This window comes from Trachemys scripta, chromosome 12, assembly GCF_013100865.1.
Source record: "Trachemys scripta elegans isolate TJP31775 chromosome 12, CAS_Tse_1.0, whole genome shotgun sequence".
NCBI classification, from domain to species: Eukaryota; Metazoa; Chordata; order Testudines; family Emydidae; genus Trachemys; species Trachemys scripta.
In genome coordinates this window covers 750,642-773,955 of record NC_048309.1, presented here as the reverse complement: position 1 = coordinate 773,955, position 23,314 = coordinate 750,642, and the positions used below count along the sequence as shown (strand labels likewise).

Here is a 23,314-nt window from a genome sequence, read left to right as displayed (position 1 = left end):
CCACCCTGATGCTCCAAAGTCCTGGTCAGTGGGGCCTGAGCTGCCTATCGGCCACCACCTTCCTTTCCCTCCTTTGCCCTGCTCGCTTTCCCCTCCGTCACTCGGTTCCCACCAAGTGTAAACAGCGACCCGCGGGCGAGGCGTCTGCCCCCTTGGCCCGGGTGGAGGGAGGGCCGTGACGTGCTGTGCAGCCGGCGGGGCAGGGAGTGGGGCTGGGGGATCAGTCGTTACACGTGGGAAAGGCCCACGGAGCCTTGCGCCGAGGCAGCATCTGGGCCACGTGCTGGGCTGACCTCTGGCTCTGCGCCAGGAGGGCACGCTCGCTGGGGCCATAGCCTACCTGAGTCTGTGCTGATGAAACGACACGTGGGGAAAAGTGACCTGCGAGAAAAGGGGTAATCTCTGCCCCTTCCCCCAGGGCGCTGGCCAGCCTGTCCCTGCGCTGGCTTGAGGGGAGACTCCTGCAGAGCAGACCCAAGGGGGTCGGCGGCAAAGGACTGTGGGAGCCGTGCCCTGGTGCTCTGCACTGGTGCAGTGCACGTGTGGGCAGCTCCCTTCCCTGTACCACAAAGCACCATAGTCAGCCATGCCTGGGCACCCTGGGCACGCTGCTCCACCTGACCGTGCCCCCCACCCCTCCCATAGGGCACCGTTTCCTGGCACAAGAGACAGCTGGTTCTGGCTGCGGCCGAGGCAGGCGGCTGGCTGGACGACCCATGGGGAGCTGGACGGGCATCCTGAGGGCCTATAAGTCAAAATGTTCTTACGGAATAGGTCACTGGGGGACCAGTATCTGGAGCCCCCTGCATCAAATTGCCCCAAACTTGCCCCACAAGCTGCACCCTTCATGCTGCCCTGACAGGCCAGTTTTCGGGTGGATCTGACTATGCACGTGGGTCTATGAGGCCTTTGCAGGTTCCACTCTAAGCAGCAGTGCCATTGCAGCGCTAACTTGGGTGTCTCCCCACTTCAGGGGTGGGTCTCTTCTCTGCTCGTTCTACCCCCTTGGAGCTGGGCCAAGGAACAGACACCTGGCCCCAGTCCAGCCCTGAATTCATGCAGGGCCTGGGGGCAGAGCTGTCGCCCCAAACCCATTTGGGGGAACCAGGTTCGGGCAGCAAAACTTTGTGATGACTTTCAGAGGCCAGGAGCGTCCCAGCGCCGAAGCCTGGGGAGGAGGCCCCGGTGTGCCGCTTGCCAGCTGGGCGGCCCCGGCACCGCATTGGCACGGAGGAGCCCCTCCCCCGCTGCTCTTGCCTCACAGGATGTCCTGCTTCCTGCAGGCTGTGTTTTGGTAAACAAGGTGTTGAAATAGTTAAAGAGCTGAGCAAAGCCCCAAGGGCCTGAGTCACCTCGGCTGGGAGAGGGGCTGAGTGACTCACCCCCCTCCACAGCATAAATAGCTGCTGTCAGCTCTGCCCGGCACAGAGCCGCAGGGCAGCCGGGTACCCAGAGACAGACAGACAGACAGCCCAGCGACCTCAGCCCACTGCCTCGCCATGGGGCTCACTCTCCTGGCCCCGCTCGCCATGGGGCTCCTGGCCCTGACCTGCTGGGCTGCACCACTCCACTCCAAGCCCCAGGCTGTGATCACTTTCCCGGGGGAGCTGGTCAGCAATCGGACGGATCTGCAGCTTGCAGAAGTGAGTAAGGGCTGGGACCCCCAGCAGGGCATCCCTGAGGTGCCCGGTGCCTGTGCAGCGGGTCGGCTGTTAGGACAGTGGGCTCGTGGGTCCCCTGCCAAGATGAGCCCAGTGACCACTCTCAGGGCCTTGGCTGTCTCCCCATCCATGGCAAAGGAGGGATGGAGGCGAGCAGACTGGAGGGCTGCACCGTGAGCCTGCTCTCGAGAGAGGAGGGGGGTGTCCTGGATGCAGGGCCGGGGAAAGTGGGAGTCTCCTTGGGAATGGGGAGGGATGGGTCACTTCCCCTCTGGGTAGCCCAGCTGGTCCTGTCCTGGCAGCAGGCACTGCCAGTCCTGCCCGGCGCTGCCCGCCCCTCTGACCATCTCTCCTTGCGCAGAGCTACCTGCTGCGCTTCGGCTACACGGAGTCCGAGGGGCAGACCCGCAGCAGGCAGCTATCCATGGGCAAGGCACTCCGGAGGATGCAGAAGCAGCTGGGCCTGCAGGAGACGGGGGAGCTGGACGCCAGCACGATGGAGGCCATGCGAGCACCTCGCTGCGGCGTCCCCGACGTGGGCACATTCCTCACCTTCGAAGGAGACCTCAAGTGGGATCACAATGACCTCACTTACCGGTGAGCCCCCCCCGCCCCCCCCCAGGCCACTCCTGGACTTCCAAATACCAGCGATGCCCCACAGACAGGGACTGCACCTGGGGGCAGGCAGGGAGAGCCCTGGCCCCAGGCCAGGCAGGCTGATTCTACAGCTGCAGTGCTGACTAAGCCGTAATGTCCTCCAGCCTGCTTGGGCTGAGGTCCCCGGCAGTCCCCTGGCCTAGGGAGGCCCAGGCCGGAGCGGGGGGGCGGGCGCGGCTCTGTGCCATGGCACTACTGGGCTCTGCTGGCCATCGTATCGGGCTGGAGCACCTGAGGCCTTGGACTGAGTCCCGTGAGTGCAGAAGGGCCCCTGTGTGTCTCAGGTGTCCCCTCCCTGCGTGGTTAGTTGCGGCTGGGGGGTTACTCTGGGGCACCAGAGCCCTGCGGGTCTGACCCTGTGCGGCTTCCTCCCTCCCCACCCCCACCCCGGCAGGGTAATAAACTACTCCCCAGACCTGGACGCCTCTGTGATAGACGATGCCTTCGCACGAGCCTTCAAGGTGTGGAGTGACGTGACCCCGCTCACCTTCACCCGGCTGCAGAGCGGCGAGGCCGATATCATGATCCAGTTTGGCGCCCAGGGTGAGCCCCTCTCTAAGGGCGGGTGGGTGGGGTGTGGGGTGCCTGCGTCAGGGCTCGTGAGGGGGCCAAAGGGCAGGCATGGGGGGAGGTTTCCTGGGTTATACTTGTTCATTTACACCTCCTGGCAGCCCCTGGCAGCATGGTGTTTGCTGGGCGCGTGGGCTGGCACGTCTGTAGGGGGGTCTGGCCATCTCCGCCCTGCTCTCTCTGGGCAGACGGGGCTTTCAGGAGCCAGGCGGGTGGCTGACTGTGGGGTTCTGTCTCCAGAGCACGGTGACGGGTATCCGTTTGACGGGAAGGACGGACTTCTGGCCCACGCTTTCCCCCCTGGCAAAGGGGTTCAGGGAGATGCCCACTTCGATGACGACGAGTTCTGGACGCTGGGAACAGGGATAGGTGAGGCCAGACTCCAGGGTCGCTGCCTGGCTGGGGAACCCACCCTCCCACTGGCACTAGCCGCAGCCCCTGAACCACACCCCTCCTCTCTCCCCACCAGTGGTGAAAACCAGCTACGGGAATGCCAACGGGGCCGCCTGCCACTTCCCCTTCACCTTCGAGGGACAGTCCTACTCCACCTGCACCTCAGAGGGGCGCTCCGACGGGCTGCCCTGGTGCGCCACCACCGCCAACTATGACACGGACAAGGTCTACGGCTTCTGCCCCAGCGAGCGTGAGTACCAGCGCGTTGGGGCAGCCCTGGGGCGGGGCCCCGGGCAGGGAGGATATCGGGAGGCAGGTTCCCTGGCACTGGGGTGGAGGGGTTGCTGTGAGTCCAGAGGCTCCTGCCTGGTGGAGACGTTCCAGCGCTCTCTGTATCTCTCGGGTAGTTCTCTACACCTACGACGGCAACAGCGACGGTGCCAAGTGCGTCTTCCCCTTCATCTTCGAGGGGAAGTCCTATGATGCCTGCACCACAGAAGGGCGCTCTGACGGCTACCGCTGGTGCGCCACCACCGCCAGCTTCGACCAGGACAAGAAATACGGGTTCTGCCCCAACAGAGGTACTGGGGGGCGCAGGGCGGGACTGTTCGGGCAATAGCTGTGTCAGCTGATGGGGTGGCCCCCTAGGGCACAGCACCTCCCCCGGCCCTGCTGTGCTCTGCAGGAGTCTCTTCCCTTGGGTACGATTGGAGGGCTGCAGCTGGGCGCTTTCCCCATCTGCCCAGGGGCCTCTTTCAGCCCTGTAACCTGGACGCCTCTCTTGCTTAGCTGGGCCCTGCTTCGGGCTGTCAGCACTCCTGCCCTGCTGCGAGTGCATGGCCCAGCGTGCAGCCCCACGACATCCTCCGCCCTGGCTGCTCGCAGCCCTGGCCAATTGCACAGAAAGCCTGAGAGGGGGCTGGATTTGGGAGCCCCCGGCTCACTCACCCCTGGCTCATGCACCTTGGCACTTGCTGGCGTTGGCCTCTCTGCCCAGGACCGTTTGGCGTAAGGATTCTTGCCCTGGGGCAGGCGCATGAGCTGGGCTAGCACCAGACTCCTCAGAAGCCAGGCCCTTGCTGCCCTCCCCATACTCTGTGCCCCCTGCCCTCGGGGGCCCCCCAGTGAGTCTGTGTTTGCAGTGGCAGCTGCCCCAGAGGATGTCTCCTTGTTCAGAGGGGCCCAGGCAGCCTAGGGGTGCCCCTACCCGCCCCCCTCGCCAGGGTGCTGGAGTCTTGCTCACCCGGCTGGTTTTGTGCTGCAGACACAGCTGTGATTGGCGGGAACTCCCAGGGCGACCCGTGTGTGTTCCCATTCACCTTCCTGGGCCAGACATACAGCGCATGCACCAGCGAGGGGCGGCAGGACGGGAAGCTCTGGTGTGCCACCACCAGCAACTACGACACCGACCACAAGTGGGGCTTCTGTCCCGACCAAGGTACGGCCGCTCCCTGGGCCCCAGGCCACTCACCTCTGCCCCGCACGGGGCCCTTTCTAGGAAGCAGTCACGGACCCTGGCCTCAGCCCAGCTACGGCTGCTGCAGCTCAGCCCCCTGGGGCATGTGTTGCAGCAGGTGGCTGGTCAGGGCTCTCTGGATTGCAATGTGGGGCTGGCTGGGGGTGGGGCGTCAGACCCCGGGGCCGGGCGGGGCTGGCTGGTGGGGGGGGGGGCATCAGACCTCCAGGACCAGTGGGGGAAGGCTGGGTCACGTGTCGGACCCCCGGGGCCAGTGGGGGCCGGCTGGCGGCTGGTGGGTGGGCGTCAGACCCCCGGGGCCGGGCGGGGCTGGCTGGACCCTGACAGCTGTTCTGGGGTTTCAGGTTACAGCCTCTTCCTGGTTGCTGCCCATGAGTTCGGCCATTCTCTGGGCCTGGACCACTCGAGTGTCCGCGAGGCCTTGATGTACCCCATGTACAGCTACATCAAGGACTTCCACCTGCACCCAGACGATGTCAGCGGCATCCAATTCCTCTATGGTGAGCAGGTGCCCTGAGCCCGGGCACGGGCAGGGGTGGGTGTCAGAGCAGGGCCATGGGCAGGGGTGGGCGGCAGGACAGGAGTGGACGGCAGGGCAGGGCTGCGGGCAAGGTGGGCAGCAGGATGGGGTGGGTGGCAGGGCAGGGCCGTGGGCAGGGCTGGGCAGCAGTGCAGGGCCGTGGGCAGGGGTGGGCGGCAGCGCAGGGCCACGGCACGGATCCTGGAAAGAGAAATGGCCCCAAATTGCACATGTCACTGGCTCAGCGTTTCCATCAGTATTCATGGAGATGCCAGTTTCTATGGCAACCCTGACTGCTCCATGCCAGTGTAGCAGGGATGCATGACAGGCTGCAGCCCATGCTCGGGAGCCATGCCTGGGTCTCTGAGATCTCCCCTGCCCCTCCCTGTCAAGGGTGGCACCCACTGCAGGAATTGGGTGCCAGGGCACACAATGGGAACCCGTCAAGCTCCCCACTGCTCCAGACAGGCTTGTTCCAAGCCCAAAGCGCTGGCAGCGTGACCCACGTGGTGGCAGCAGGAGACGGGGCCTCTGGCTCACCTGCGTGGGGCCTGCCCCAGCTGTGCGGCTCTGCCCTGCTGGGGCCCCGGTATCACCTGCCCCGCCAGCAGATGGGCCCCTCTCCTGTGGCTTTGGACTTATGTTCCTTCCCGTCTCCCAGGCCAGGGCTCTGGTCCTGCACCAACGACCCAGGCGCCAGACATCCCTGACCAGGCAACCACGCAAGCCGCGGACACCACAACCACAGCAGAGCCTGACACAGCCACGGATGATGACTATCCCTTGCCAACTGAGCCCAGCCCTGTGGACCCCAGCAGTGATGCCTGCAAAGTGAATTCCTTCGACGCCATCACCGAGATCAACGGGGAGCTGCATTTCTTCAAGGGCGGGTGAGCGAGCCCTGCGGCCTGTGGCGGGGGTGGGGGGCACAGGGATGAGGGGAGCCCAGACCTTGGTAATCTACATGGGCATTTAATCCTGAAGTCACCCCTGCTCCCAGCCGAGCCGCTCCGAGCCCTCTGCTGATGAAGGGAGCCAGTGGGGTCCCCTCTCCCCTAGAGTGTGACCCCTACGTCTGCTGCAGCAGGGCCGAGCTTGGCAGGGGGCTCTGGGGGTGGAGGGGCACTGGGGTTCACCCCCATGCTACCGGCATGACACTGGGATCTTGCCTCCTCAGGAATTTCTGGAAAAGCTCTGTATCCCGGAAGGGGGCGATTCAGGGCCCATTCCGGATCTCGGCCACATGGCCGGCGCTCCCGGCCCTCATCGACGCCGCCTTCCAGGACCTGCTCACCAAGAAGCTCTACTTCTTCTCGGGTGAGGATTGGGACCTGCCCAGCTTGCCAGGACCTCCTGGCCCCCTACAGACCCACTGCCTGGTGCCCTGGGTGTCCCTCACTGGAGGCCTGGCCTGGCCCTTGCTGCACTGATGCTGGGTTCTTACCCCAGCTTCCCCACACTCACCCTGCCCTGCCGCAAGCCTGGGGGCTGCTCAGGGCTGGCTGCTGCATGGGGGGGTCAGTCAGTACCAGCATCTGCCCCAGCGCCTCTCTCTGGGAGCCACCAAGCAGCTTGGGACGGGGCCGAGCTGGTCACTAGAGCCCTGGGCACCCTGGAGTGGGGGGAGGGGCCCAGTGGTCATTCTCGTAGTGACCGACTGAGGGACTGGTCCTTCCCCAGCGTGGGCTGCAGCTCCGTGCCCTGCCACTCTGCTCCCTCTGGGGGGCTCGCTGGACTGTGGTGCCCGTGCGTGGGCTGAGCGGGTGCATGTTCTCGTGCGGTCGGGGCTGTCTTGTTAGCACCGTGTCTCTGTGGCAGGTCGGCGTTTCTGGGTGTACATGGGCAGCAGCGTGACGGGCCCCCGCGGGATCGAGAAGCTGGGCATCGGTAAGGAGGCAGAGCGGATCTCAGGGGCCCTGCAGAGGGGGCGCGGCAAAGTGCTGCTCTTCAGTGGGGAGAAGTACTGGAGGTGAGTGAGTGCGCGGTCGGTGCAGGGCCGACGGGGACGGGGGGGCCATCGGGTTCAGGGAATTAGCTCGTTTCCTGCCCCTGTGACAGAGGCCCACATAGGCTGGGCCCCACATCCGGGTCTGTGGGCGCCTGAGCCAGCGCTGCTCTTCTCCCCACAGGATGGACGTGAAAGTCCAGAAGGTGGACAAGGGCTACCCACGTCTCACTGATGACACCTTTGCTGGCGTGCCCCTCAATGCCCACGATGTCTTCCTCTACCAAGGTGAGAAGGGTTCTGGGCTCTGGGACGCGGGGCCTCTCTCTGGGCCGAGATGGACCTGAGTGCGGAGCCCTGGCGCTGCGGAGCCGGGCGAGGGAGCTCTCCATGGCACCTTGGCACTGCCCTTATGCTGCCAGGCTGACCCTGCGGCTCTAGGGCCGGCCCCTCCACCCTCCACCCCCCAGTCTGACCCTCGCCTGGCTCTGGAAGGATCGGCTGGTGCCACGAGCCCAGGGCCGGGGAGTCCTGGGGAGACGGCACCCCCGTCTCTGCCTGAGCGCTGCTGCGCTCCCCACCCAGCACTCTGCTCTTGCCCTTGGGTGCGCTATCCAGGGCCACTGCTCCGGAGTGAAAGGGGGGGCAGGCGGGGCTGGTCTCTGGGGCCCCGTGGCTGGGTGATGGTTCGCTGAGGCCTGGCCTGGTGGCTCCTTGTTGCTGCCATTCGAAGACACTAGAGCCTGTGGCTTCGGAGCCCTTTGGCTGGCTCCAGGAAGGTGCTGGGCCTGGGCCGCACACGCTCTCTGGGGCACTGCCCTGAGCCGGCCGAGCGCTCAGCCGGGCTGGGGAGTGGGGGCTGTGCGTGGCTTCCCCGGAGCCTGGGAGCAGGCAGGTCCCACAGCTCCTCCTTCACGCTAACCCCTTCCCTCTGCATTCCTCCCTGGCCCAGGAAAGTACCACTTCTGCCAGGACCGTTTCTACTGGCGAATGACCCCGCGCTACCAGGTGGAGCGGGTGGGCTACGTGAAATACGACATCCTGAACTGCCCGGAGCAGTAGGGCCCAGGTGGCTTCACCTGCACGAGAGCCAACTGGCGCCTCTCCCCGCCAGCGGCTCGTTCATCCCTGCGCCAGAGCCGGACGGCGCCTCTCCCCGCCAGCGGCTTGTTCATCCCTGCACCAGAGCCGGACAGCGCCTCTCCCCGCCAGCGGCTCGTTCATCCCTGCACCAGAGCTGGACGGCGCCTCTCCCCGCCAGCAGCTCGTTCATCCCTGCACCAGAGCCGGCCTGGCACGGGCCAGCACCTCTCCCCGCCAGCCGCTCGTTCATCCTTGCACCAGAGCCGGCTGGCACTTCTCCCCGCCAGTGGCTCTTTCATTCCTGCAGACTCTTGGTTTTTGTTGTTTCGTTCTGTGTGGCAGCCCCAGGCCGGCAGGGGAAGTGGAGGAGTTGGCACGTGGAATCTCTGCCCAGGGCCTGCCTTCCAGCCCCAGGTGGGTCCAGGGAGGGACGGGCCCTGCTTTCCAGAGACTCTGGGCAGTAGCTCTAATGGGACAGGGCAAACGAGATCTAGAGGCGACAGCCTCTGGGAGCTGTAATATCCTGGTCCCTCAGCGCCAGCTGCATCCTGGGTGGGGTGGGGGGTGGGGGAACAGGATGCTTTAGCTAAAGGCTCTTGTCCCTTGCCCGGGTCTCTGCAGGTGGCGGCCCCCGCCTGCGTGTGCTGCACGGATTGGTTTGCCTGGTGCAAACTGCTCAGAGATTTGTAAGCGACTTTGTCTTTTTCCGAAGTTGATTAAGTCCGTGTCTGTCTGTCTGGGTTTGCTCAGGAGCTGGTGCCCGCGCACTGGGGGCCTGGCGGGTGCCACCGGCCTCAGTGGGCGCAGGGAGTGCTGGGCACGGCCCTCGCTCTCTCTCCTGCTGCCATTTTTGTACCGTGCACATTTTTAATAAAGAGAATCCTGGAGAAACATGGCGTGTGGTGCTGCTCTGTCTGTCCATCCATCCACCCAGAGCTGGCTGGGGGCAGGCACCAGGGAGGACGGGGGCTGGGAGAGTGTCTCCCATGTCCTGGGGCCGGGGCTTCCAGGCCTCTCCTGTCCGGCACCGTGGTCCCCCTGCGGTGGGGGGATGCAGAGAGTGCAGGGAGTGTTGGTGTGGGGCTGGGGGCTGCACCACAGGTGAAGGTGGCATGTTGCTGTGGGGAGGTGGATGGGGGTGGCCTAGAGATGGGGCAGGAGTGGGGGGCCATGGTGGGGGCTGCAGCATGGCCACCCCAAGCATCCCCAGCTCAGGAGAGACTCCAGAAGCTCCCGCAATTGGCCTAAAAATCAAGAGATTCACCCCAAATCACCAGGGTTTATTTTCTCATTGGCTGTTGAGGATTGTTCGCCCCCACCCCCAATCTCTGCCCGATCGTTTCAGGGTCACAGTTCAGCTCCGCTGGGCATCCAGCCCAGCTCAGAGGGACTCTACCCAACATCGCAGAGTGTCGCCCTCCCAGCACCATCCCAACACCAGCCCTCTCCTGTCCTCCCGTCTGCCATGCTCCTCTAACGTCTCCTAGTGCCCCTGCCCCCTGGTTTTACTCCTTCCCGCCTGCCCCTGCATGCTCCCGGTCTCCTGGTGCAGGGCCGGCATCCCAGCCGCATGGATCTCCACCCGCCCGCACTGCACAGGAAATTGGCCTGGAGGGTTTCAAAGTTCTAGCAGGCCTGAGACCCCGACCTGTCTGCAGCCGCCGTGCCCTGGCTGGGGGTGACATGTTCAGAGTGACCCAAGGGGCACAGGGTGAATCGCTATCACCTGCTCACAGTGCGAGGGAGCCACCGGGGGAAACTCGCCCACCAGCGCCTCGCTTCGGGCTCCGCAAGCCCCACTCCTTCCTTCTGCTGGCTGCCAATCTGCAGCCCAGCCCTTAGGTTCCCGGAGTGAGTCCTTGGAGCAGAGCAAAGTTCTCTGGTCTAGAGTCTGACTGTCCGCACGTGGCTGGGCTGGGGCGGTCGTTCTCACGGGCTCTCGCTGCAGGGAGCTCTGAGTGCCACCCCAGGCACCAGCGTCAGCCCCTGCAGCTTTGGCCACAATAGTCTACGATCCGAGGGGAGCCATGTTAGTCTGAATCTGTAAAAAGCAACAGAGGGCCCGGTGGCACCTTTGAGACTAACAGGAGTATTGGAGCATCAGCTCTCGTGGGTAAGAACCTCCCGTCTTCCGCTGCGGACTAGCAGTAGCCAGCCTGCCGGGACGGCGGCTCGTTGGTGCCCTCTAGAGGTGAAGCAGGAGGATTAAGGCTGTGCTGCTAGGGGCTGCCAGGCTTATTTGCATATGGTGTTCTCTGCCTCCCCCTATGGGTGATAGGGGAAAGTTGAGGGCTGATGTGATTTGCATACTCATCAGAGAGGCATGGCCAGATGCACAACGCTGCCCCAGCCGCACGTCCCTCCCTTGCACCCTCTGGAGCTGGGTAAATTTTGCTCCAGGGCCAGAGGGCTCTTAGTGGGGGTCCAGAGTGAGCAGCCAGGGGGCTGAATTGGTAGGGAATGCAGTCACCCTCAGCAGGAAGCCAGTGGTCCCAGCTTTGGTCTCAGGACCCGAGTCTCCTCAGAGTAGGATCGTTCGTAGAGTGTTAGGGGTGGCTGGGGGCTGGTCTGGGGAGCAGGTAGAGTGGGGCCTGGATGTTCCAGTAGAAGGTGTTGCTCCAAGCTTGATGTAGGTGTTTGGGGAGAAAAAGGAGGTTGTACTTGCCCCTGGGGCAGTTCATATGGACCAGCAAGGTGGGGGTGGGGCCCTGAGTAGAGGATGAGGCTGAGATGGGGGAAGGGGAAGGTTTGCAGAACAGAGAAGTCAGGCTGAGGCTCCGAGGTGCTCGTGCACCCCACATGGGCCTGGGAGGTCTCATCCTCTTAGCCCTGGGGTGAGGGCCTTCAGGCCTGTGCCCGCTGATCACCACGCAGCTGGTGCTCTGCTCAGTCCTGGCTGCAGAGCAAACGGGTGCGAAGGCTCTGGGGGCAAATCCCTGCCCCACACCAGTCCCGTGGAGTCACCTCCTCTCACACACACGCCCCGCTCGTGTCTTGCAAAGTCCCTTTATGGAAACCCGGCCAATGGCGTCCTTGATGTCACACTGTCACCATGGAGACAGATGCTGCCACAAATGCAGGCGCATCTCCACTCTGCTGAGCCCTCTCCCACTGGCCTCCCCCCCACCCAGGCGTTACAGGCACGCGGCCCAAGGGGCCCAGTCAGGACTGGGGGTTTCCTGGCGACGTTGGGCAAATGAGAGTGGAGCCTGGGCATCTCTGCCCCCTCCGCTGCCCAGCTGGGGTTAATCTGTCCCTCATGCACCATGCGGGGCAGGATGGGGCTGGAGCTGTAATTCCAGAGCTCACCCTGGCCCTGGGGCCACCTAACGAGCAAAATGCCACAAGCCAGGCCCTGTCCCCCAGCCCAACGGAGAAGAGCTGAATCGTGAGCGGCCCTGGGCCTGGGGGAGCCCCTGAGCCGGTGGGTTGGATCCTCTCCACTGACCCCCCCGAGCCATGGCTGCCCCACTTGCCTCCTTGTTGCCTCCCACCCCGCCCCTGCTCCAGCTGCTGAGCTCCTTGCCCTGACCGCGCCTGCAGTGCCCAGCGGGGCTGGCTGGTGGGGAAGTCCAGGCCATGGGGCACTGCGGAGCCCGACGCCAGGCCCTGCCCAGACACGGCGGGTGCTGCTGCTCTAGCTTGGACCCCTCAGCAGGGCTGCGGGAGCCCTGGGAAGTCTGGCTTGGCTCTGGCCGGGGAGCCTGGGGCCCGGGGGATGGCTGGGCTGCGTGGCTCCTGAGCGCAGGCTCCGCGGTCCCCGTGGGGATGGCAGTGCCGGGGCCTGTGCAGAACAGCGCCAGGAGGGCACTAGGACCTTGGCAGCGGCTGAGGGAGAGCCGCTCTGTCTCTTCAGCCGGTGCCTCGGCAGCCACTTGTGGAGACGAGAGGCTGGAGCCAGCGAAGCGCTCGCCGGCCACTGCTGGGGCATGAGCCAGAGGTTCACCGTCACGGCCCTGCCCCGGGAGGAGGGGGCCCCATGCCAAGAGGCAGCTGCCGCTCTCCATGGAGATGCCGCCCCCCTGCAAGGGGCCCAGCCTGGCAGCCTCTCCCGAGAAGACAGCAAAGGTAAGGGATGCTCGGCGGGCACGGTGCGGGCACCCCGGGGCAGCACAGAGGACCTGGCTGCTACAGTGACCTGCCAGGAGCCCTCCCAGTGGGGGGCAGGGACGGGGCTGGGCTGGGGTGGGCGGGGCTGGCTGCCCCACTGGGGCAGTGGGGCAGCGGGCTGCATCAGCAGCCATGTCTGAGAGGAGCCGGGTTCCTGAGGCCTGTGACTGGCGCCTGACCGGGCTCTGGCCCTGGCAGCCTTTGATGTGGCCTGGCCGGTGGCTTGGAGCAAAAGTTGCTGTTGTGATTGGAAAGAGGGAAAGTGCCTGTGGGTCCCGTGGGGGCTGGGCTCCGCTCTGGGGAGGGGCGCTAGGCAGGGAGATGGCTGGTTGCCCCGGGTAACCTTTGGCTCTCTCCAGAGGAGCCGGGCACTAGTTGCCTTCCATCCCTGCCCGCTGGGGGCAGGGACTCGCCTGACTGGGCCTGGCTCCTCTCAGCTGAACCGGGAGCTGCCTGCCCAGGAGCTGGGATGGGCACAGGGTCCGAGGAATGTGCTGGGGGGGGGGGGCGCTGCAGCCCCTGTCCAGCCCCTTGCACACGTAGCGCCCGGCGGGGCTCCTGGCCCCCTGCTGAATGGTGACTCTGCAGGGGAAAACCCACCACGGGCAGCGCCCGCTGGCCCCAGCCAGGGCTCTTGGGAGCGAGAGACTCCGGGCAGCAGCCAGACACATGAACTTCTCCACACAGCCAAACCAGCGCCCCTCACTCCCAACCTGCAGCCCCCCACAGCCCTGCGGGTGCCCCTGAGTCCCGACCTGCAGCCCCCTTAGCCCAGCCCTGGGCTCCCCCCACCGCCCTGCTGGTGCCCCCCAGTCGAGCCCCCGCTATTCACTTCTAGGACTTGGACTCCATGTCCTTCCGCTCACACACATCCCATAGTCGGCCATGGGCCCAGCGTGCTGACTGTGCTGCTTGAGCCTCCCGATAGTGCGGGCGAGACCATGACAAACTGTGGCCCTCAACCAGCCTGCGTCTGCCCGGGGAGGCGGTGGGTCAGATGTCCAGCCTGCCACCCCCTCCACTGCCTGCCATTTTGCCCGTTTTTGGGAGCAGACAACAGCCTGGGCGGCATTTGGCTTCTGTGCATGACTTTGACTTGAGCCTGGCAGTTAATGGTTGGTGGTTAGAGTGTCTGTCAGGGTCTGTGTGGCAAGTCGGAGCCGTGGCATCCTGGGTGTGCGTGTGTGCATGGGACGTCCTGGCTGTGTGCGCACGTGTGTGTGCATGGGANCGCACACACACGTGTGCATGGGACGTCCTGGCTGTGTGCGCACGTGTGTGTGCATGGGACGTCCTGGCTGTGTGCGCACATGTGTGTGCGTGTGTGCATAGGACGCCCTGGCTGTGTGCGCACGTGCGTGTGCATGGGACGTCCTGGCTGTGTGCGCACGTATGTGTGCGCATGTGCATGGGACGTCCTGGCTGTGTGCGCACGTGTGTGTGCGTGTGTGCATGGAACATCCTGGCTGTGTGCGCACGTGTGTGTGTGTGTGTGTGACGTCCTGGCTGTGTGCGCACGTGTGTACGCGCGTGTGCATGGGACGTCCTGGCTGTGTGCACACATGCGTGTGCATGGGACGTCCTGGCTGTGTGCGCACATGCGTATGCATGGGACATCCTGGCTGTGTGCGCACGTGTGTGTGTGCGTGTGCATGGGACGTCCTGGCTGTGTGCGCACGTGTGTGCACGCGTGCATGGGACGTCCTGGCTGTGTGCGCACGTGTGTGCGCACGTGCATGGGACGTCCTGGCTGTGTGTGCCCCCATGGGTGTGAGTGTGACGTCCTGGCTTTGTGCGTGCACATGTGAGCCCGTCTGTGACGTCCTGGGTCTACGTGCACGTGGGCATGTGCCCCCGTGAGTCCTGGCTCTGCGTGTAGCCCACAGAGGAAAGGCACTGGCTGCTGCTGCCAGCTGCGGGCGCTCACGGAGGCCTGCTCTGGGGAGAGGACAGGGTTCTAGTCCTGGCCCCTGTCCCAGGGAGCTTTGCACAATACATGTCTGGCTGGTGCAGTGCGTGGTGTGCCCCGCGTTAGAGGGTGATGCAGGTGGCACTGAGGGGCAGGGACTTGCTCAGGCTCACCAGGGTGAGAAGCCGGCAGTGCTGGGATCGTCCCAGTCTGGCCGGAGTGGGGCCTACGCTGGGGCAGTGTCCGTGCCGGAAGGGCTGCCAGCTCCTGCCCAGGGCTCAGCATTTGGCCCCTGGGAGCAGGGGGTGCTGCGCTCCCCCTCCGGGCCTGCATGGCTCCGGCCCCTGGGCTGGAGCGAGGCAGTTCCCCATGCACAGCGTGTCCCAGAGCACAGGGCTCTTGGCTGCGTATCCGGCCCTGTCACTGGAGCCGTATCGATCTCAGAAACCCAGGGGGCTGCGCCTCGCCCGCTGCGTCGGAGCTGTGAGTTGTGCCCTCTCCAAGGGCGCCTGGCGGAGACGTCTGCAGGGCGCCTGGTGAATCTGGCCCCGCGCGGCAGGGCCAAGGGGCTCAGAGCAGAGACGCGCGGGTATTTTGGATCCGGGCTGGGTGGCTATGTGCTGGGGGTTGAGTGGTTCTGGGGCTGGGGGCGGGGTTGTCACATGCCTAGAGCTGTGGGTGTGCGGCTTGTGTTGTGTGGCCTGTGGATCTGTCCCCTGTGCTCTGGCCTGGCCATGGTGCCAGTGCCGGCCCGGCAGGGCGTGGGCAGGTTGCACTGGCCGAGGAGATGGGGCTGAGATGGAGGCGAGAGCCCTGGGGAGCGACCAAGAGGCTGGAAGGCGCCAGCTCTGCTGGGGGACCTGCCCCCATGCCAAGGGACTCACTGGGAGGGGGAGGGGACTGGAGCCCCTGGCCTGGCTGAGGTTAGCAATACAGCCCTGCCTGGCACCCCAAAGGAGCCCAGTGGGCTGGGGCAGAGCAAAGGGGGTTTTGGGGGTCAGTGCTAGGGTTGGGAGTAGAAGGAAAGTCAATGCTGAGGTTTGAGGGTCACAGGGAGGTCAGTGTCAGGGTTTGGGGGCCATGGTTCAGGGCAGGGGTTGGTGGTTTGGGGGCTGTGGGGGTCGGGTGGCTGTGCAGGGGTTGGGGTTCTGTGGGGATTGGGGGTCTGGGCAGAGGTTGGGGGCTGTGGGGGTTGGGTTGGGGGTGTAGGGGTTGGCGGTTGGGAGTCTGGGCAGGGGTTGGGGGCTGTGGGGGTCGGGTTGGGGGTCTGGGTTGGGGGTCAGGGGAGCTTGCTTGCTGGAGCTCGGTTCCCTGCGGGCTGGGGCAGCTCGGGGCTCGGAGCCTGTCGCTGGGTCAATGCTGGGCAGGGGGCGCCCTCTGCTGGCCGCTGCGGGAAGTGCCGGGACTGTCCCCGGAGCCGGGCGCTGGGCGGGAGCTGTGCCCTAGACTCATAGGGTTAGATGAGACCCCAAGGTCTGATCCATCCCAGACAGACGGCTCCAGCCTCCTTTTGAAAACCTCCCATGAAGGAGCCTCCTCCTCCCCAGGCGTCTGTCCCATTGTCCGACTGTTCTTACAGCGGGGAAGTTTTTCCTGAGTGTCACGGACTCACAGATCGTGCCCACTTGCGGCCCCGTGCGGTCCGTGGGGGGACCCCTTTCAGTGAGACAGCCCTTCTCGGGGGTCCACTCTCTCCCGGGGTCAGGCCCCTCCACCTCCTGGAGCCGCACCTCTCTGAGCCTTAGCACGTCTGTCTCTGCCGTGGGCCCCCTCAGGGAGTCCCCTCGCTCTGCACCCCCCGGGACAATGCAACCCTGTTCTCTAGCCCGGAGCGACTCTCAGCCAGCGTCACACAGGAGGGTTTATTGAGCGTCTGAACCCAGCACAGGAAACTCTCAGGCCTCAGGCCTGGCCTCCCTCAGCCCAGCACATCCCAGTCTCTCTGCATCCAGGGGGGCTCTGCCTGCTCCCCCTCTCCAGCCCAGAGCCCCCCTGCTTCCCAGCTGGGAATCTGATATCACTGGCCCCAGGCCCCGCCTCTGTCCATTGTCTTCTCTCCAGGTAAACGGGATCATAAACTGGGTCGCCTGGGCCTCGTCTCCTCTCAGCCCTCCTCTGGCAGCTGGTCAGGTCACCGGGGTCCTCTCTTTACAGCCCATTGTCCCCCCCACTCGCCAGAACCGGCTGCGACTCCTGAGCTGGGTCTCCAGGTCGCCAGGTCACCAGTCGCTGGGGTCTCCATCCTCCAGGCCATTGGCTGGGGTCCCAAGTTCCCTCTCCGGTCCTCTCTAACAACAAACTCCCTCTGCATGCAAACCATTGGAAAAACAAGGAAAAAACAAGACAATCTCCCACTTCGTCACATCTCTCCCCCCTTCGAGGCTGAATGGAGCAGGTCCCTTAGCCAGTGACCTGGGGAAATTCAGGGCCCCCACCCCATGGTACAGTGTCGGCTATAACATTGGCCCTCCCCCTCACATGGACCACCTGAGATTTAATCTAAATCTGCTGCACTGCAGTTTGATCCCATCGTCTCCTGTCCTGCCCTCGGTGGCCAGAGAGAACGGCTTTTCTCCAGCTTTTCTATGGCAGCCTTTCAGGTATCTGAGGACCGCTATCATGTCCCCCTTCTGTCCCCCCGACTATTGCCTGGCCCCTCTCGCTGCTAGACCATGTGCCCCATGCTAGAGGTTCCTGCTTTGACTTCGACAGGCGCCGGGTCTGGTCCCGCAGCCCCATCCTGGTGGTACCTGCTGCTGTGTTGTCTGTAATGCTAGACCAGGCCCTGCACCCCGCAGCACAAGAGCCCTGCTGCCTCACACAGGGTGACCTGTGGGCGGGGGGTGTTCCTGTGGGGCTGCCCCATGGAGAGGCCAGCAGCTGCTACCCGCCCCCCCCCGCTCCGCTAGCTGCAGTGGACGAGGTCAGTGCTGGGGCAGTGATGGTTTAGGGTCCAGCCCTGCTGATGATCTGTGCGCTGTAGAACCGCTGACCCCGAGGGCGCCGAGATCATGAGGTGTTAACCCCGGTACTTCCGGCCTCGCTCTGCCGCTGCGTCACTGAGGCCCACGGGCCGTGCTCAGGCCACCTTTCCCAGATTGTCTTTGCAGCCATAAGGGCTAGAAACTTGCTGCTCATTACAACTGGAAGCTGAGATTCTCCTGCTCGCTTGACTCCAGGAGCGACGCCGATGCGATTGTTCGAGCTGTTTTCAGGGCTAACGGAGGGGCCTGCAGCAGGTGTGGGGTGCCAAGCCTCGGCAGTGGTGTTCCCAGCTGTGGTAATGGGAGCTGCCCCTTTAAGAGCAAATGGAGCAGGTGTCTGTGGCCAGAGAGGGGGGACCCACCCTGGCTGTTCCAGACAGCAGCCCACTCCCCTGCCAGCTCAGCAGGGTTCACAGCGGTTCCACGCTCGGGGGCCCCTCTGGGGTTGGTGGGGCCCAGTTCCAGCTTCCTACCTGCTGCCCCCCACGCTCTACACCAGACTGTGACCAGGCAGGGCCGCCCTCTCACTGGGCAGCACCTGGAACAACGGGTCAGCGGGACCAAACCCGCCGTGTGCCCTATGAACTATGAGCGAGCTGTAGCACAAGCTGTCGCACGCACACGGGCACACTCAATGCACAAACACAGAGTGCACAACATAATGCACATGCACACCCACAGTACACATGCTCATACAACACACAATGCAGTCATGCACACACTCATTCAGCGCACACACCCACACACTCGGGGGCTCAGAAATCACAGCCCAAGAGCATGCCTGGGACTGGTGATTTCTGGCCTCGGGCTGGCGGTGCTGGAGAGCGGCTTGAGGGTCCCTGGCCCGGCCCAGCCCAGAGGGGCCGGCTCCTGCCTGCTCCCCGACTGTGAGAGCTGGAGCCTCCTTCCCTGGCCACCAGGGGTCACCCTTGGCCACATGCAGCCTGCGACCCCGTCTGGCCAGGCTGGAGCTGGGCTGGGGGGAGCCACTTGCTGCCCTGCCCTGAGCCCCCCGCTCACCCCTCCTCAGGGCGTCTTTCCTCCCACAGGGCCTGGGGATGTACTGGAGGGGCAGCAGCCGGGCCTAGCCATCTGTGTGGGGGCGACAGAGCCATGGGGGGAAGGGGCCAGGCCGGGGGTGTCTCTGGGATCCCTTAGGGGTGATGTGTAGGATCCCCTCCCTGGCCCCACATGGGGCGGGGAGCAAAGGGCTGCAAATGCAAAGCAATTCCCCAGGCACCTGCTTCACTGCCCTCCCTGCCCCGCACCCCCGTCATGCCATTTCCTGCACCCCCAGCCCTCTCCCTGCACCCTGACCCCATCCCCTTTCTGCACCCCCANTCCCCTCCCTGCACCTGCACCCCCAGCCCTCTCCCTGCACCCTGACCCCACCTCCCTCCCTGCACCCCCAGCTCCCTCCCTGCACCCGCACCGCACCACGTCCCTGCACCCTCAGCCCTCTCCCTGGACCCCCAGTTCTCTCCCTGCACCCTGACCCCATCCTGCACCCCACCGCCTCCCTGCACCCCCAGCCCTCTCTATCCCGATCTCTCTGAAATTCCCCTCCCCCTGCAGTTCCCTCCTTTCCCCTTGCCCTTAACTCTCTGTCCCCCCGGTGCACTCAGCACCCCCCTGTCCCTACCCCCCCCCGGCAACTGCTCGTGTCCATGCCCCGTGAGCTGGGCACCGCTGCCTGCAGCTGCTGTGGGTTTTCCCAACACAGATGAGCCCAGAACTGCCTCAGGCCAGGGGCTGCAGCACTCTGGGGTGGGGGTGAGTCCAGAAGGACCCCTCCCCCCGGAGGCTCCAACCTACCATGGGGTTACCCTTGGGCACAGACACACCTGGCTCAGTGTCCCCTCCCCACATCTCTTCTTGGGGCCTGGGTGGCATGGGGCAGGGCTGCAATGGGCGGGGGGACTGTGCCAGGGAATATGGGGGTTGGGCAGGGCTGAGCTGGGGAAGGGGGGCTGTGATGGGGGGCTGGGCAGGGCTGTTCCAGGCAGGGGGGATGACCACGTGGGGGGCGCTGTGCAGATCAGGGGCAGGCGGTGGCCTGCGTCACAGCGGCCGTCCGGGCAGAGGGGAGGAGCTGGTTTAGCACATGCTGTGTGGGGCTTGGGCGAGGCCCCTCCTCGGGTGCTGAGGGGTTGGTTCAGTGCCCCACAGAGCAGTGAGTCGCCTGCTATTTGTCCTCCCTCCACACCCCGGCCTGCATGGGAGGTTTTGGCAGGCCCAGCCAGGACTGCAGGGATCCCGCTCTTGGTAGGCTCCTTAGTGGGGCCTGATTAACACCTGCCCCCGTCCTGCTGCTCCCTGTCCCTGGCGCAGGGGCAGATCGGGGCCAATGGAGGGGCAGGGTTACCCCCTCTCCCCTCCTCCCTTGGCGGCCGGGGGAGACTCTCAGATTCAAAGTGATTCTTAAAATAAAGCCTTGAACTAGTTGCTGGAGGCTGCCCGGCCCCAGCAAGGACCTGGTTGCTGTGGCAACCCCTGACTCTGCTTGGGGGGGGGTTGAGCTCCGTGACTGGCATATTCCTGGCTTGGGACATGGTGCCAAGAGGCCCAGCTGGTGTGGGGGGCGTGAAGCAGGGCTGCGCCATGGGGCAGGTGTGGGTCCTGTGCACCATGGATCCAGAACGTCTCGCCGGGGGTGGGAGCCGGACTCTGCTGGGCAGGGAGGGGGCTGGGCAGTGACTGGAGGGTGCCCAATCCAATGCCCATCCTGTCTACACCACCTGAGGGAGCCCTAGGCCCAGTCTCCTGCATGTGCCTTCCACCCTCCCACGATTCCCGCCCCACGCCAGCCTTGGGTTTGCTAGACTCACCGTAGCCAGCTCGGCTTGTTCCTGACCCAGCCCCACGGCATGGGCAGCCCCTGCTCCCCGCTGCACTACTATGGGGGGGCAGGCAAGGTGTGTGGGGAGGCTCGTGGGGGTTCAGGGCAGGTGGGCGAGGGTGGGTGGTAGCATAGAGGGAGGCAAAGCCCCGGGCACAGGTGGTGGTGACACACAAACGTGGTGTATGGAAAAGATGGTCAAATACAGCCGTGGCACCATGGAAATCTCCATGGTACCAAACTGGATAAGGAGACTCTCTTGTTTCCATGGAAACCAGGCCCAGTGTCATTTCTCTCGCGCTGTTCCCTAATGTTATTGGGATCATTTGAGCTGTTCGCCAGCCCTGTGGTGGGGGAGGGATCTGTGCTGTCCAGAGTGGGGCGGGGGCTGCTAGGCACAGAGCTGGGCCAGCTGGAGGGGATGCTGCATCGGCATCCCCCGGGGGGCTGGGTGACAGGGCTCTGTTGCTCAGGGTTGGGGTTGCTGGTGGTTACCATGGAGACATGCTGTGTGCCTGTCAGGGGAATCTGCCTACCTATCTTGGTGGTGCTTGGCCGGGGGGAGCGTGAGGCTGAGCCAGGGGAGGGCAGAGGGCTGGGATGCAGGCAGCTCCTCCGCCACCTGAGCAGGTCCCCCCCATTAGCTGCCCCGTGCCTGTCCCCTGCTCAGAGAGGGGGGCCCTGCCGCACGGGCAGGGGAATCGGAGCTGGGCACGGCATGTGAGGCAGGGGGTCAGGTGAGCGGGGCACACGAGGCGCAAACCCCAAACCCAGGGACAGTCCTGCCCCAGGCAGACAGAGTCCTCCTCCGTCAGAGCCCTGTGCCGTAACCAGGTCTGATACAAAGTGCCCTGTTGTGGCGTTAGGGGGCGCTGTGCTGCAGGCAGTGGGGCAGGGCTCAGCAGGGGGCGCTGTGCTGCGCGGTGGCGGCAGTGGGGCAGGGCGCAGCAGGGGGCGCTGTGCTGCGGGTGGCGGCAGTGGGGCAGGGCGCAGCAGGGGGCGCTGTGCTGCAGGCAGGGCGCAGCAGGGGGCGCTGTGCTGCAGGCAGGGCGCAGCAGGGGGCGCTGTGCTGAGCTGCAGGGAAAGGGATCAGCTCTGGCATCTGGAAGGAAGGGGGCTGGGGGCGAGGGGACTGGCCTTCTCTGCCACTCTTCTTCAGACCCCTCCTGCTCTGTCTCCGCTGGCCCAGTCTGGATTTCCGGGCGGCTGGCCGGCCTGGGCAGCGTGAGGAAAACGGCAAAGGGGAGGATGCAGTGTCCTCCGCGCAGCGCTATACTGGGGGGAGGGGGCAGCTCCCCCCACTGCCAGCCTGTTGCCCTGCTCCCTGCAGCCCAGCTGCCCCCACGCTCTCTGAGCAGCCCCTAGTGCTGCTGGGGACGGTGGCCACCAGTGCACGCTGTTGGAGAGGGGGCTGGCGCTCAGGCACTGCTGCTCCGGGGGTCACCTGGCTGTAGGGAATGGAGCTGGCGGGCAGGGGCCGGTGGGGGGCTCTGCAGGGTGCCCCAGCCCCAGCTGCCAAAACCCCTGCACTTTAGCTGACCCCCGTGCCTGGGCCAGGCCCCCAGCCCCAGTGCAAGGCTCGGCAGCCGGCTCCCACCGCCCAGGCTGCAGTGGCCCCATCCAGAGGCAGGTGCAGGCGGAGTGGGAGGAGAGAGATGCCCATGCTAGATTCCCTCTAGTCTTGCCCCTCCCCCTTCCTTTGCCCAGGCTGGGGGGCGCCCGGTGAGCACAGCCCGTGGGGTGGGAGAGGTCGGCTGCTCCGTGGGGCTGCCCAGGCCCGCGTCACTGCCGAGCTGCTGGCGAACATCTGGGCAGGAGACAGGCCAGGCTGTGTGGGCTGCCAGAGGGGCTCATGCCCCCCCCCGCATTGCTGTGCTGCCCCAGCGACCCTCAGCCCCCCATTTGCTCCCTCCTCCTCAGGCTGCTGCTCTGTCTGCCCAGCCGGGGGTGGACGAGGCTGCACTGTTGGATGTGCCCAGTCTGGGGAGCACCAGGCTCTGGACACAGCCCTGGCTCCCTGCCCCCCTTCGCTCCCATCCCTGGTGTCCTGGCTTTCAAGGGAAGGCATCTGAAGAACCAAGCTGCAGAGCGATGAATGGGCTGGGTGGGCTGGGCCCCACGCTGCAGGGGTGGGGGGACCCGGTGAGTGACAGGGTGCCCCCCAAACCCTCCATCCACATCACCGGGGCACGGCAAAGCCTCATCTCTGCCCCGGGCGAGCACTAGTGCTGCCACAAGCCTCCCTCGGTCACTGCCACAGGGCAGCCGCTGGCACCAGCCCCCGAGCTCAGCTTCCCGCGGCCTGGCCCCTCCACTGGCTCTGGGGCAGGTGATGCTGGCATACCGGGGCAGCACTCAGGCAGGTGCCAGCTTTGGTGCCCCCATGAGCAGAGCCTACCCTGCAGCAGCTGGGGGGCAAGGGGCCTGACTGGGGGGAGCGGGGGGCTGCCCTGGGGTTCCCTGCCAATGGGCCCGTTCTGACTGATTCTGCGACACTTGGGGAGAATCCGGGGAAAAGCCAGTGCCCTGCTTCGGCAGGGGGCTCCCAGGCAGGCTGGCAGAGGGGGGGGGGCAGCTGGGTGCCCCATAATCCCCCCAGACCTGCTGAGCTGCGACTCCTCCCTGCTCCCAGCTGTCCGGAGATTTCCCAGTGCCGCCCGCTGCCAGCTGCTGCTGTTCCCATTCCGAGCACGTCCCTGCAGGGCAGCCGCTCTCCACAAGTCACTGCCCGTGTGGTGCGGGCAAGCAGAGCAGGAGGGGGCAGGGCCCAGCCAGCCCCAGGGCAGGGCCGGGAGTCCCGGGCACCCCTGGGATGGGACCTGGCCCCAGCAGGGAGCCTGAGGCCTCCTTTGAAGTGACAGGGACGGGGATTGTGTTGGGCAGGTGGTGCTTGTGGCAGAGGTGAGCTGGCTGCGGTGGGTGCCAGGAGAGCGGCTTTGAGGGGCAGTGCTGAAGCACGGGAAGGACCCCGAGAGCAGCCTAAGGGGCTCAGATTCCCGGAGCCCTGCTTGGACTCTGCCCCTGCCACCTGTCCATTATCCAGGGCACAGCGTCGGCCTAGGCCTTCTCTTATCTCCCAAGGCCCAGGCTGCTCTCTTCACTACTGACCTCCGGTCCCTGCTAGCCCAGCCCTGCCCCCCAGCTCTGCCGGTGCCCCTCACTCCCG

At 65.2% G+C, this 23,314-nt stretch overlaps 2 protein-coding genes across 2 annotated transcripts in view; both read left to right on the top strand.

Annotated features, from left to right (window-relative positions):
* Window positions 1-239: 239 nt before the first annotated feature.
* On the top strand, window positions 240-9,197 carry MMP9 (matrix metallopeptidase 9). Its single transcript, XM_034787777.1, has 13 exons — window positions 240-1,643; window positions 2,023-2,258; window positions 2,713-2,861; window positions 3,129-3,257; window positions 3,358-3,531; window positions 3,689-3,862; window positions 4,546-4,719; window positions 5,103-5,258; window positions 5,940-6,168; window positions 6,456-6,595; window positions 7,097-7,247; window positions 7,408-7,511; window positions 8,176-9,197. Exons 1-13 carry the CDS (start codon window positions 1,500-1,502, stop codon window positions 8,283-8,285), a joined length of 2,070 nt encoding a protein of 689 aa, XP_034643668.1. The 5' UTR covers window positions 240-1,499; the 3' UTR covers window positions 8,286-9,197.
* Window positions 9,198-12,186: 2,989 nt separating this feature from the next.
* Window positions 12,187-23,314, top strand: part of SLC12A5 (solute carrier family 12 member 5) — a 112,690-nt gene continuing 101,562 nt past the window's right edge. Inside the window, exon 1 of the mRNA XM_034787576.1 lies at window positions 12,187-12,374. Within this exon, the coding sequence (XP_034643467.1) occupies window positions 12,236-12,374 (139 nt within the window). The 5' untranslated portion in view covers window positions 12,187-12,235. The remainder of the gene's footprint in view (window positions 12,375-23,314) is intronic.